The following is a 12385-nucleotide window of genomic DNA, read 5'->3' as shown; positions in this document are numbered from 1 at the left end:
AAGAGTCTGGGAAAAAAATAGTTTATCTTCTGGTAATAGTGCTTTAAAACATTTAAATTGACAGAAACTTGGAAGGGATAAATGCCACCCCTTTGGTGTTATAAAGGGATAAATGCTACCCATTTGGTGTTGTAGTGGCATTTTTCTTTATCCATCACAATTTAAATTTAATATTGTAGAGCCTTTCACAAAATTGGCTCCCTTTTATGGAATTTTGAGGTCCTTTGTCTTAGAAAAATGCACCTTCACTACCTTTTGTTTACGTGTTTGTTCCAGAAAACCATATTGTCTTACTTAACGCCTATAGCTTGAATTATTGCTCAGTTCTATTTTTGTTACTTCCGCTCAGTCCGTATCAGTTTGTCTTGTATAAAAGTTAGCAAATTCCATATGAATGGGAATTGAGCTTATGAGACTATGATTTTTACAGTCCAAATAAGCATATGTAACCCCATTATTCTCTCCCTCCATCCCCTCTTACCCCCATTTTTCAGGCCCTGTGCAGTGGGGAAAGTGGAACAGTCTCAGATTTCCACTGCATCATTTAACCTAGTAAAACCAAGTTTGCCTTCCAGTTTTTGAAACCTTATATTTTACACTATACTTAAAAGATAGCTAGCTGACAAGAACAATTTAAAAATAGCAGACCATAGACAGGTGACAAAATGTCACACTGGCAGCACCAGACTGCATTAACAAAAATCACCAGATGTTACACACTTGATCCTATTTTCACAGCTGATTAAACAGCAGTAGTGTTTGTTGGACAAAAGGAGAAAAACATAAATGGCCTTATCTGAATTTAGAATGAGTTTTTCTTTTGGTATTACATATTTTCTCTCTCTCCCAAATTCCTTAAAAACTGTAAAACTTAAGACATACAATGTAGTAAATAAATATAATTTCAATTTTAGAAAAGAAACTTTTATACATACATACTCCCTGAACTGGAAGACTAAATCAAAATCCCTAAATCAGAATGTTAATAGTGCTTATCTTTGATGATCTTATTTTCATCATTCTTCTGCATTTTCTGATTTTTCTCCAGTGAAAATATATTGTAGTTTATAATCTAAACATTAATTTTTGAAGAGATAAACTAGCTTAAAAAGCCGTAACTGATTTTACTAAAAAAATTGCATTTAGTTGGGGGAAAAATTAGATTATATTTAGATAGTTGATTTTGATGGTTATAGTGATGACCCAGAGTTTCATAAAAATCTTTTGTTGCTGACTTCCATCCAGAGATCTGTTGGAGTCAAAGAGGCCAACAGAATTAGGGAGCGTGCCAGGAAAGGTAAAGTTTTCTGCTTCTCAGCGATTAGTGATGTCTTCAATTTGCAAAACACTGCCTAAGGCACTTGTTTTGCTGCATCTTAAGAAAAATTAGAAGTAATCAGTGTAGGACAGAAACTGATAATTAGAAAACTACCAAGTTTCCTTTCAGTTTCATCTTTCTAAGCTGAAGAGTTCTAAGACCCCATGGAAAGGATCAAAAAGGATCCATGTAGGTATGTTTAACTTGTGGAGGAGAAAAGGACTACCCCTTTACATTTGGGAAGATAAGTAGTTCCACAAACATAACAAAAACTATTATTTGATATAGTGATTATAAACTACGTTAATTCTTTGCCATAAATGATTGTAGATATAGGAAAAAAAAGAAGTTGAATGAGAATCAGCTAAATTTGGGCTTCCTTGATTTCCTTAATAGCCCTTTATTATTCTAGGAATATTTACAGAATATCATTAGCTTTTTAAGCACCACACCCTCCTGAATATTGCTTGGTCAAAGATTGAAGAGGTCCACTGTATATGCCATTTCCTAAAGTTCTGATGGGCAGTGATTTGGAAATCTTGATGGGCTTTTAGGTTGACTTCCAGTGGCTTGCTATTTACTGTTAAATCTGAATATCCCAGAATAAGATGAAAGCTGGTTTAGGGTAAATCACATCTAGTTTTTGTGTCTGTTAGTATTTGGTGGTAATGAATCTAAGTAAGGTCTTGATTATCTGTAAATAATGGAAGCAAGAACATTGATATAGCTAATTGAAACCAGAATGTAAATTCTCCCTACTGAGTCAAAACCTTGTTTTGGTGACAAGTTTTCCTATAATAGGTTCTGATCAAGGTGGTGGTGGGAGATAACACTTGTTGCATATGGTGTAGTACACTATAATTTTCAGGGACTCTAGAATGACTTAGGAACTAGAAAAATATAAGGCACATAGAGAAATTACATATATAGATACATTAAATATGTCTGTAAACAATGGGGTAGTTTTTAAAATTCCTAAAATTAGCTTCTAGTAAATATGAAAAGGTCTATGAAATATATAAAAAATAAAATAGACAATTCTATTATTTAGATGATTCTTTACTAATATGGTTTTTCTATAGAAAACAATGTATTCTAAAAGAGAATTTTACTATATTATAAATTCTAGCAAAATAGTCTCCATAAAACTAGAGAGAGATGCAATGTCTTTCTCCTAATAAGGAGGTTTGAAACAATAAAAACTAAAAATTTTTATTGAAAGCCTTATAATGCTTCATGATAAAATTAGAACAGTTTTATCAGAATTCATCAATTGTTGATGCTTTTTCTATTCTTAAATACAGACACTCACACCCCGATACAAGTGACATTACACTTTTGAGGGTTTTGTTTTTTCCTTACCTCTTAACATAAAATGACCTTTCACGAATTATTGTGACCTGAGGGTCTTTAGGAAATTAGGATGGCCTTGTGTAGGCAAGAACTTGATTATTCTAGGAATTCATGATTCCCCCTTTTTATTTGAGGCAAATTCTCTGTTTTGTCCCTTATGATGCTTTTCTTCTGGGCCAAAAGAGCTTGATGCTGTTTGCCTGAAGTCCCCCATAGCAGTTTAATACCAAATGATGACTGACTCTTTTGCAATGATAATATAAAACTGTATTTGTTGTAAAAGTCAATCACTTTTACCTTATCTCCAGCTTTCTCTGTATCATTCTCCCCTCAAAATAGCTTCTAATAAATATGAAAGGTCAACAATAAATGTTGACATTTAAACAATGGAAGTGAACTAAAATCAAATTTTTTCGGAGAATTTAATGATAACCCTTGACATAATTGGGCATGAAAACTTTGCAGAGCCAAGTTCATAGGTATTAGCTTTACACAAAAGCATTGTTTCAAAAATTATTTTGCTGAAGAATTGGTCAGGAAAGCTAAGTACATCTTTTTTTCATATAAGATTCTCTCTGTATAATTTTTCTTTTGCTACATCCACCTCCTATCCCAAATAATTAATGAAAAAACATACCAAATGTCTGCATCTTCCACTCTTACCCTAGAGGCCAGTAGTCGAAGCATCTGATTCTGACTTGTCATCCTACAGACCAGGGGTTGGCAAATTTTGTGAAGGACTAAAGAATATTTTAGGCTTTACAGGCCACAGGGTCTCTGTTGCATATTAGTCTTTGTTTTATTTTTGGTTTGGTTTGGTTTACAACCCTCCAAAAAAGTAAAAATGATTCTTAGCTGAGAGGCATATGAAAACAGGAAGCCAACCAGTGTGGGCCGAAATTTGCAACTCCTGTTACATAGACTTAAGGATGAAGGTCTGGAGGTGCCCAAGGTCCTGTAACTAGTTAGTGGTAGGGGCAGCCACAAGAACCCTAGATTTTTAGGGCAGTCATTTTTTCCTATTATGTTTGTTATACAAATTTTACCATTTTCTTTCTGATAATTATGTTGCATTTTTGAGCCACTATGAAACCGCTATCTTTTTATTCTCTTTAAGCTTCAAGTTTATGTACTTCTTTGAATTTATTTTTTTGCTGCTTGAATTAGAAGGGGCAGTATGAATGGTTGTTTAAATAAAATGCTTAATCCAGGGAGTTGGCATGTTTAAATTGGAATGTGAGAGATGTGTTAAATGATTTCAGGCTATTATAATGAAAGCTTCTTTTTTGTTTTGTTTTATTTATTTGTTGTTGAGACTGTGGCTTTGTTTTAAGACTTTTCATGTGTATGTTTTGTGACTTGATTTGAATACTATTACAACTGCTTTGGCCTTTGAAAGCATTGTTATAGATTAATCTGTTGTCGCTTTTTGTAATGTTCATATTTTAAGATATATTTGAAATGATTACATTTAGCATTCTTTATGCTTAAAATAAAATTATTTTATTTTTTTAGGACGCATGGGAATAAATTTCCATCATCCAGGAACAGATAATATTATGGCACTTAACAGTAAGTTTCATATGATATATTCTATAAAATTAGCAGTCAAGTTTGCAGCATGTAGTTTCTAGTTTCTTAATTGTTCATTACATTTCATTCTTCCACTGAACTCAGTATTTGTTATTCTATACCAGTGCTTCTCAAAACGTGGTCTCTGAACCAGCAGGATCAGCATTATTTGGGAACTTATTAAAAATGCAAAATCTCAGGCACCACTGTAGGCCTACTGAATCAGAAGCTTTAAGGATGGAGCCAAGAAGTCTGTATATTAACAAGTCTTGTATGTCTGCAGTCCCCAACTCCTAGTCTGTGGCCTGTTAGGAACCAGGCCGTACAGCAGGAGGTGAGCAGCGGGGTGATCGGCTCTGCAGGCTACATCTGGCCTACCAACTGTTTTTGTAAATAAAGTTTTATTGGAACATAGCCACACCTATTCATTTATGAATTGTCTAAGGCTACTTTTTTGCTACAAAGGCAGAGCCCACAAAGTCTAAACTATTTGCTGTCTGGCCCTTTCCAGAAAATGTTTGCCAGCCCCTGCTCTATACTGTTGGGATGGGGGAACACAGGAGGGAGGTGAAGGGAGAGGTGAAATGGGGTAGAGAATGTAATGAATAAATCAGCTTATTTATACATAACTCAGAATTTTCTCATTGTGGTCTATAGCTAACAGGTGTTTCAAGCTGGACATCCAGGGTTCTCCCATTAGTGGAATTTGCATGATATAGGTGTCAACAGCTTTGCAGGTTAGAAACAGTTTTGTCACTATAATCGTTGGATCAATTTTTTAAGCATCAGAAACTTACTAACCAGAAAGTCATTGTATTAAGTAACACTGGAAGAAATATCTGGCTGGATCAACTCTCCCTCCCAGTGTCTATGGATCAAATAGCTTTGCAGAATAAGTCTCTAAATGGAAATTGTCTGTTTTCAGAAGGACCTATTGGATCTCTCAAGATTTAAGTTTTCTCCTCTAGCAAATGAGTGATATCAGATTGTCCCCTCTCGTACTGCTAGATAATACAAACTAACTGTTGATACACATAGGAGACATGCTGGGTAAATCTAGGGTTGTGTGCAATATTATATTCATTTCCCTCTTGCTTAAATATGTTAAAATGCCATTGGAGTGCCTTAGGATAGATTTTAGGTTATCTCTAAAATATATGTTCCATATTTCCTTGGTTCCAACTTGCAACCTATCTACCAAAGAGCACTACTGAGAACCACTGGCAGTGCTTGATGATGCTAAGCCACTCTGTGCGTATTTTTTCCAGATAGCTAGTATCCCTCCTTTGACGGTCTTGGAGATAATAAAAATTTCCAAGTATCTACCTCTAATTTCTAAAAGAAAGATCACTATACATTTAGATTATGCTACCTCTTATTTTTTTTCTAGTGGGATGGGAATTAATAAACACGTGGCTGGGCGTGGTGGTTCACGCCTGTAATCCTAGCATGTTGGGAGGCCAAGTCAGAAGGATCACTTGAGCCCAGGAGTTCAAGACCAGCCTGGGCAACAGTGAGACCCTGTCCCTACAAAAAATAAAAGAATTAGCCAGGCATGATGGCACATGCCTGTAGTCCCAGCTTCTTGGGAGGCTGAGGCAGGAGGATCACTTGAGCCCAGGAGTTGGAGGTTGCAATAAGCTGTGATGACACCACTGTACTTTAACCCAGGCAGTCAGAGCGAGACTCTGTCTCAATAAAGATAAAATAAACATGCTTAACTTGCTGATCTTCAGCAATAATTAATTGTGAAAAGACTTCAGTTAAATGATGAGGTTTCAAGTTTAAGGTAAAAGAACAGAATGGTGTGGTATTGTGTCTGCTTGAAGGAATGAGTGTGTATTTGGAAAGACCTAATTTGACATGATGTAAATCCTCTCTGCAAGAGGGAGGAGATATAATTTGTAATTTTCTGTGCAAAAATGAAGCTAATAAGATATTCTTCTTTTTAAAAAGTTTTGATTCTCTTTGATTTAATTTTCTGCTTTTAAATAAGAGATATCCTTATGTTCTTTCCACTTTGTGCATGTTGCTTAAATCCCCTTTTTAGCCTCAATTTCTTTATCTGTGAGACAAGGGGACTGATTAGGTAATCTTAGTGATTGCTTTCAGCATGAAGATTCTCTGATTTCCGTAATATTTTTAAAAGTACCAAAAGGGTCATTGTGCTGATCTATATCAAGTGTTGATGAGCTATCCATAGTTTGCAACATGATTGCAGATTATCAGAGTATCAGTCTTCAAATGGCTATGTGTGCTGCCCAGGGTTGACAAACCCTATTGACTCCTCAAAATAAACCATACAAACAACCAGAGTTTGACATTTACATTACTTACCATCAGTTTTCTTTCAAAGTTGACTCTAATTTGAGATGATCAGAACACAGATATCCTCTTTGATAGGTACTTGTGGGACCTGCAGACTTTGACACACTTGCTAGTATGAGCCTTTTTTTCCATTTTGTGTAGTTGAGCCCGATCCATCTGGTGACTTACATGTGTAATACATGCACAAATATACCTATGTATTTTTTGTCTTCCTTTTTATGCCTGCCATTTATTAACTCAACAGTTACTGTCCTGTGACTGGTCTGCCCTTCCTTTCCCTCTGCCTTTATATAGGAATAATTTAGATGCAGTAACAAATCACTGAAACTTTATTTAGAATTTGTAATTATTGGAATGGACTAGGTTAAAGTTGAGCTATATTTTCAGAAGAGGAGGGACTGGCTAAGAAAATTAAAGTGAATCGAGATAGTAATTTTTTTTAAAAAGGAAATATGAGTCAGTTGTAGTTCCTTCTTTCTTACCCTTTTTTGCCATGTAAAATCCATGCTTCCTAACTCTCTACATAAAGCTGCCATTTGCTGTATCTTTGAAAAAATTTTCCATCCTTCTCTTACTTCTTTGACCTCACCAAAACCTGATTCTCTCCTGAAGTTACTATGTTCTCAGCTCTCCTAACTTGATGGGAAAGACGGAGGTGTCATGGTAAGCTTTCTCACTTCTCAGTATTTCTTCCCAGCTTTGAATGGGCCAATTTCCCCCCCCCTTTTTTTTTTTTTGGGTGTTCCTAGGATATGCCTTCCAGTTATACTTTCCTCTGAGAATCACCACTGCATTGTCATTTAGAAGACAGAAAATGGCTTGTAAGAGGGGGTTAGGATACCAACTACAGAAAACAAATAGGAGTTACCAGTAAACCAATAGACATTGATGGTGTGGAAAGACTGGTGAGGTTTGTGGAAAGCCAAAGTATCCGCTAATTTTTACTGTTCAAAACAATGGATCCAGTAAGAATTAGTAGGCCAACTTTTGGGGAGGAACCTAGGAGACACATCCAAGTTTTGATTGAAGTTTTGGCATCTCCCAAAAATATTAGGTCCTCAAGTATTGTAGAATATAGAAGAGGAGGTAGGAGGGAAGAAACTCAAATTCACAAGTAAGACCTGCCACTTGTACGGTGTCTCCAAAATAAAGTTCTGAAACAATGTACCCCTTACACTTAAACAGGTAATATATTTTTCTTAATTTTTAAATAATTCTGCTCACTATGCTTCATCTTATTTACCTTTAAACCAAAAACACTAGTAATGTATTTTTATTTTTCCTGTTTTCTGGCAGTTTGGTGAGAGTGTTTCTAGCTACATATGGTGGTAGTAGTTCTATTAGCTAGATTTTTCTTTTTTAAAAAATTTTTCTTAAATTTTATTTTTAATTGACAGGTAATACTTGTATATATTTATGGGGTACAATGTGATGTTTTGATATATGTTCACCTGTGGAATGATTAATTAAGCTAATGAATATATCTATTACCTCACATACTTATTTTTTGCCAGCCAGATTTTTCTAACACTGATAGTAGCATGTGTTTTGTTTTGGGTTTGTTTTTTACATTCTAGATGTAGAGTTGGTTTACCAGTTGTGAGCTTGTATAGGATTAATGCTTGACTTGGTGATTTTTTTTCTCCATCATGTTGATCCTTAGAAAAGGATATTGGAGCCTCCATTGATGGGTCAAGTAAACCAAATTTATGGTAAAATTAATGTTCAAAACCAGAATGCTTAGTGGTCTCAATTTACTCTGAAATATCACTGCCAAGTATATCCACCTTATTCCATTTGACTGGTCAACTCCTCTTTTTCCAAGTAGAAAATGGGCTTGGGAAAACAGATAAATATCTGAACGTTTCTTGTTGAGTACCAAACTGAAAACACAGGCAGTAGTGTGGCTGAAGGGGTAGTATCATTCAGCTCCAGGGAAGGTCTCTTTCAAGCAGGCTGGAAGGTCTGTATAACCTGAAAATGCAGCAATGAATTAGCATAGGTGTAAAAGCACTGTCTAGAGACAGGCAGATATGATTTCCGTCCTTTACAAACTGTATGACCTTAGGGCCACATTCTTAACTCCTGTTTGCCTCTCATTTCTTCACCTGTAAAATGCAAATAATGATCACTAATGGGGCTATATATAAATCTTGTAAAGCTTAGCATAGAGCCTGACTTGTAGATAATGCTAATGTGAGCTGCTGTTGTGATTGCATCAGCTTTATTGTTGCCTTTTTAAAATTTTCCTTTCTTTGCTTGTTAGTTTCCAAAATAAGAGTTTCTCTTATACTGGTTCTATTTAGATAGGTGTTTTCCTAATGGACTTCAAGGCAGCATACCTATAAGTTATCTCATAGGCTAGAATAGTTTATTGGGGTACGGTCCCATTTGTTTTTATGTGAATCTTTTTCTCTGAATAAGATACTTCCTACCTGTCACTTGACTTTGGAACATGCACCTTCTTTGGGGCCTACAGCCCTTTCTCAATTGTTATATATCTTGTGCTGTTGTCACTTTAAAAATTGCCTTACACTGCTGTTTGGAATGTAAAATGGTACAGCTGAAATTGGACTTCCAGTTCTTGTCCCTGAGTCAGTAGAAATTGGCACGAGACCAGAAAGATTTAGGCTGGCAAGGCTTTACTGGGGCTTCTTGTTTGAACAAAAAGGGAAGCAGTGCTGAACAAAGGGCTGGGGAACTTTTCTGGAGTTATAAAGAGAGAAGTAGGTGTCAGCTTTGAAGTCCTCACATGTAGAGGTGGGTTTCTGTTGGCAGTTGCGTACTTGGTGGTCCTGGTAATCATGCTTCTTCATGTATCACCTGTATCATTAACATCTTAAATCTCCACTCCTAGGGGTGATTTTTGGCATTAAAATGAGATTACAATGAGAGAAAAGTCAGGGGTAAGGTCAGTATGGGGTCTTTTCTGGCTTGAGGTGGTTAGATCCAGCTAGGCCTGGTTTCTTTGCAGCCGGCTTCTTTATCAGCTGGTGTCAGCATCTTGCTTCAGTGATCCTGGAAGACATTACTCAAGAAAACAATTTGTGGGGTTTTTTGTTTGTTTGTTTTTGAGACAGGGTCTCACTCTTGCTCAGGCTGGTCTCGAACACTTGAGCTCAGGCAATCCTCCTGCCTCAGCCTCCTGGAGTGCCAGGATTATAGGAGTGAGCCACCTCGTCCAGCCTAAGAAACAATTTGGCCCCCTCCATATATGGGTATGGGCTGAATTCCAGTGGCTAGGAGGTCATTTGTTTTTTTTCTCTTCTATAGTTAATTAGGCTGGGTCATGCCTGTCCCATGTTGCCTTCCTTGGTCAGAAGTTTGTCAGTTTCTTAAAAAGTTAAACATGTACCTACCATATGATTCAGGAGTTCTCCTAGGAATCTACCCATGAGAAAAAATGAAAACATGTGTCTATATAAAGACATGTATGTGAATATTCAAAGCAGCATTATTCATAATAGCTCAAAACTGTAAATAATCAAATGTCCCTCAACTGGAGAATGGATAAACAAATTGTGATATATCTATGTAATGGGAATACTACTCAGCAACTAAAGGAACGAACTGTTAATACATGCAACAACATAAGTGACTCTTTCAAAATTATACTAAGTTAAAAAGCTAGACGAAAAGTACATATTAGAAATTTCCATTAATATAAAATTCTAGAGAATGTAAACTAATTTATAGTGACAGATAATACAACAGCTTCAAGAAGGGAATGTAATATTGTCTTTTTTCAGAAGACAAAAGAAAGGGCTTAGATCTTGGAAGAGTCATGTGATAAGGATAGCATTTGGTGAAGCAAGTTTCTAAATCTCCTTAAACCTCAGTTTATTTTATTTTTTTATTTTTTAAAGTGGGGGAAGTGAGATTCAATTCACCTTCTTTTTTTTTTTTTTTTTAATCAGAATCTTAACTCTGTCACCTTGGGTAGAATGCAATGGCATCATCGTAGCTCACTGCAACCTCAAACTCACAGGCTAAAGGGATCCTCCTGCCCTGAGTAGCTGGGACTACAGGCATGCACCACGACGCCTGGCTAATTTTTTCTATTTTCAGTAGAGACGGGGTCTCACTCTTGCTCAGGCTGGTCTTGAACTCCTTAGCTCAGGCAATGCGCCTCAGCCTCCCAGCGTACTAGGATTACAGGCATGAGCCACCACACCCAGCTTAAACCTTAGGTTTTTAAACTAAAACCTACAAGTAGGCAGTTATTATACTCTGACTACCTAGTTGTTTTTGTGAGATTCAAATGAAGCAAGGTACCTGTATAAATCAGGTATTATTACTGCCACATTTGGGAAATGGGGGCAAAATCTTACTCAGAGAAGATACTGCCAGTGAGATACTTTTTAAAATTTTTTAGATAGTAGCTTTGTCATGAAACAGAGGTTCAATATTATTTAAAAGTTTTTTTTTTTTTTTTTTTTTTTGAGACAGAGTCTCACTTTGTTGCCCAGGCTAGAGTGAGTGCTGTGGCTCACAGCAACCTCAAACTCCTGGGCTCAAGGATCCTCCTGTCTCAGCCTCCCGAGTAGTTGGGACTACAGGCATGCACCACCATGCCCGGCTAATTTTTTCTATATATATTTTTAGCTGTCCATATAATTTCTTTCTATTTTTTAGTAGAGATGGGGTCTCGCTCTTGCTCAGGCTGGTCTCGAACTCCTGAGCTCAAATGATCCGCCCACCTCGGCCTCCCAGAGTGCTAGGATTACAGGTGTGAGCCACCGCACCCGGCCTAAAAGTTTTTTTGCCATTCCTTTTCTGAGATCATTCAGGTTGTAATTGGAGTCTATTTCAACCAAGTTATAAGAGGTGATTAAGAAATCTGAAGTGCCACTTTCCCTTTGACAGGAAGAGATGATTGGTTTTTTTTTTTTGTTTTTTTTTTTTTTTTGTTGTTGTTTTTTGAGACAAGAGTCTTGCTCTGTTGCCCGGGCTAGAGTGCAGTGGCATCAGCCTAGGTTGCTCACAGCAACCTCAAACTTCCGGGCTTAAGCAATCCTTCTGCCTCAGCCTCCCAAGTAGCTGGGACTACAGGCATGTGCCACCATGCCCGGCTAATTTTTTTCTATATATATTTTTAGCTGTCCAGCTAATTTCTTTCTATTTTTTTTTTTTTTTTTTTTTTAGTAGAGACAGGGTCTCGCTCTTGCTCAGGCTGGTCTCGAACTCCTGACCTTGAGCAATACTCCCACCTTGGCCTCCCAGCGTGCTAGGATTACAGGCGTGAGCCATGGCGCCAGGCCAGAGATGATTGTTTATCCTCACTCTTCCTTATCAAACTATATAGCAATGATAAATTGAAGAATCCTACAATAAAACCTGGACAGTTGAAGATTTAAAATTTTGGTATCTTAAGCCAAAAAAGCAAGGTTACCGATTGTTAAACAGCTTATACATAGCTGACACATCAAGAAACTTGGAACTTTAGGTTATGCCATCTTCCATGTTTTCTCTCTTATTAATGCCTTGAAGATATTTGGAGGGTTTTGCTTATATTTCTATTTGAACTGAGGGCTTCTAGGGCATTTGCTGAATCAGAAGAGGAAATGTGAAAGGGTCTTGGTGTATGAACATTTGTGTTGTGTGTGGCTGCAGAACCTCCTCCTCCCCCTCCTTTTCATGCTCTGCTGGGAGTGAACTCCTTGGGGAGAAGCTCCACTAAGAGGAAGTGGCAGAGAGGGAGCTGAGCACATGATGCCAGAATGGAAATAGTGCCAGCTTTGCTAGAATTCCAGATGGAATTTTCCAGAATTTGAAGAACACATTGTTCTTTCTGCACTGAGAGTGGATATAACT

At 36.9% G+C, this 12385-nt stretch overlaps 1 protein-coding gene across 3 annotated transcripts in view; it reads left to right on the top strand.

The window, feature by feature from the left end:
• Positions 1-12385, top strand: part of CPEB3 (cytoplasmic polyadenylation element binding protein 3) — a 184225-nt gene that overhangs the window by 76736 nt on the left and 95104 nt on the right. For all 3 annotated transcript variants that reach the window (XM_069459925.1, XM_069459923.1, XM_069459924.1), the window contains exon 4: positions 4187-4243. In XM_069459925.1, coding sequence (XP_069316026.1) covers positions 4187-4243 — 57 coding nt within the window. The remainder of the gene's footprint in view (positions 1-4186; positions 4244-12385) is intronic.

Source organism: Eulemur rufifrons, chromosome 28, assembly GCF_041146395.1.
Source record: "Eulemur rufifrons isolate Redbay chromosome 28, OSU_ERuf_1, whole genome shotgun sequence".
Classification (NCBI taxonomy): Eukaryota; Metazoa; Chordata; class Mammalia; order Primates; family Lemuridae; genus Eulemur; species Eulemur rufifrons.
The sequence above is the reverse complement of the archived record's forward strand: the minus strand, read 5'-3'. Positions and strand labels throughout refer to the sequence as shown.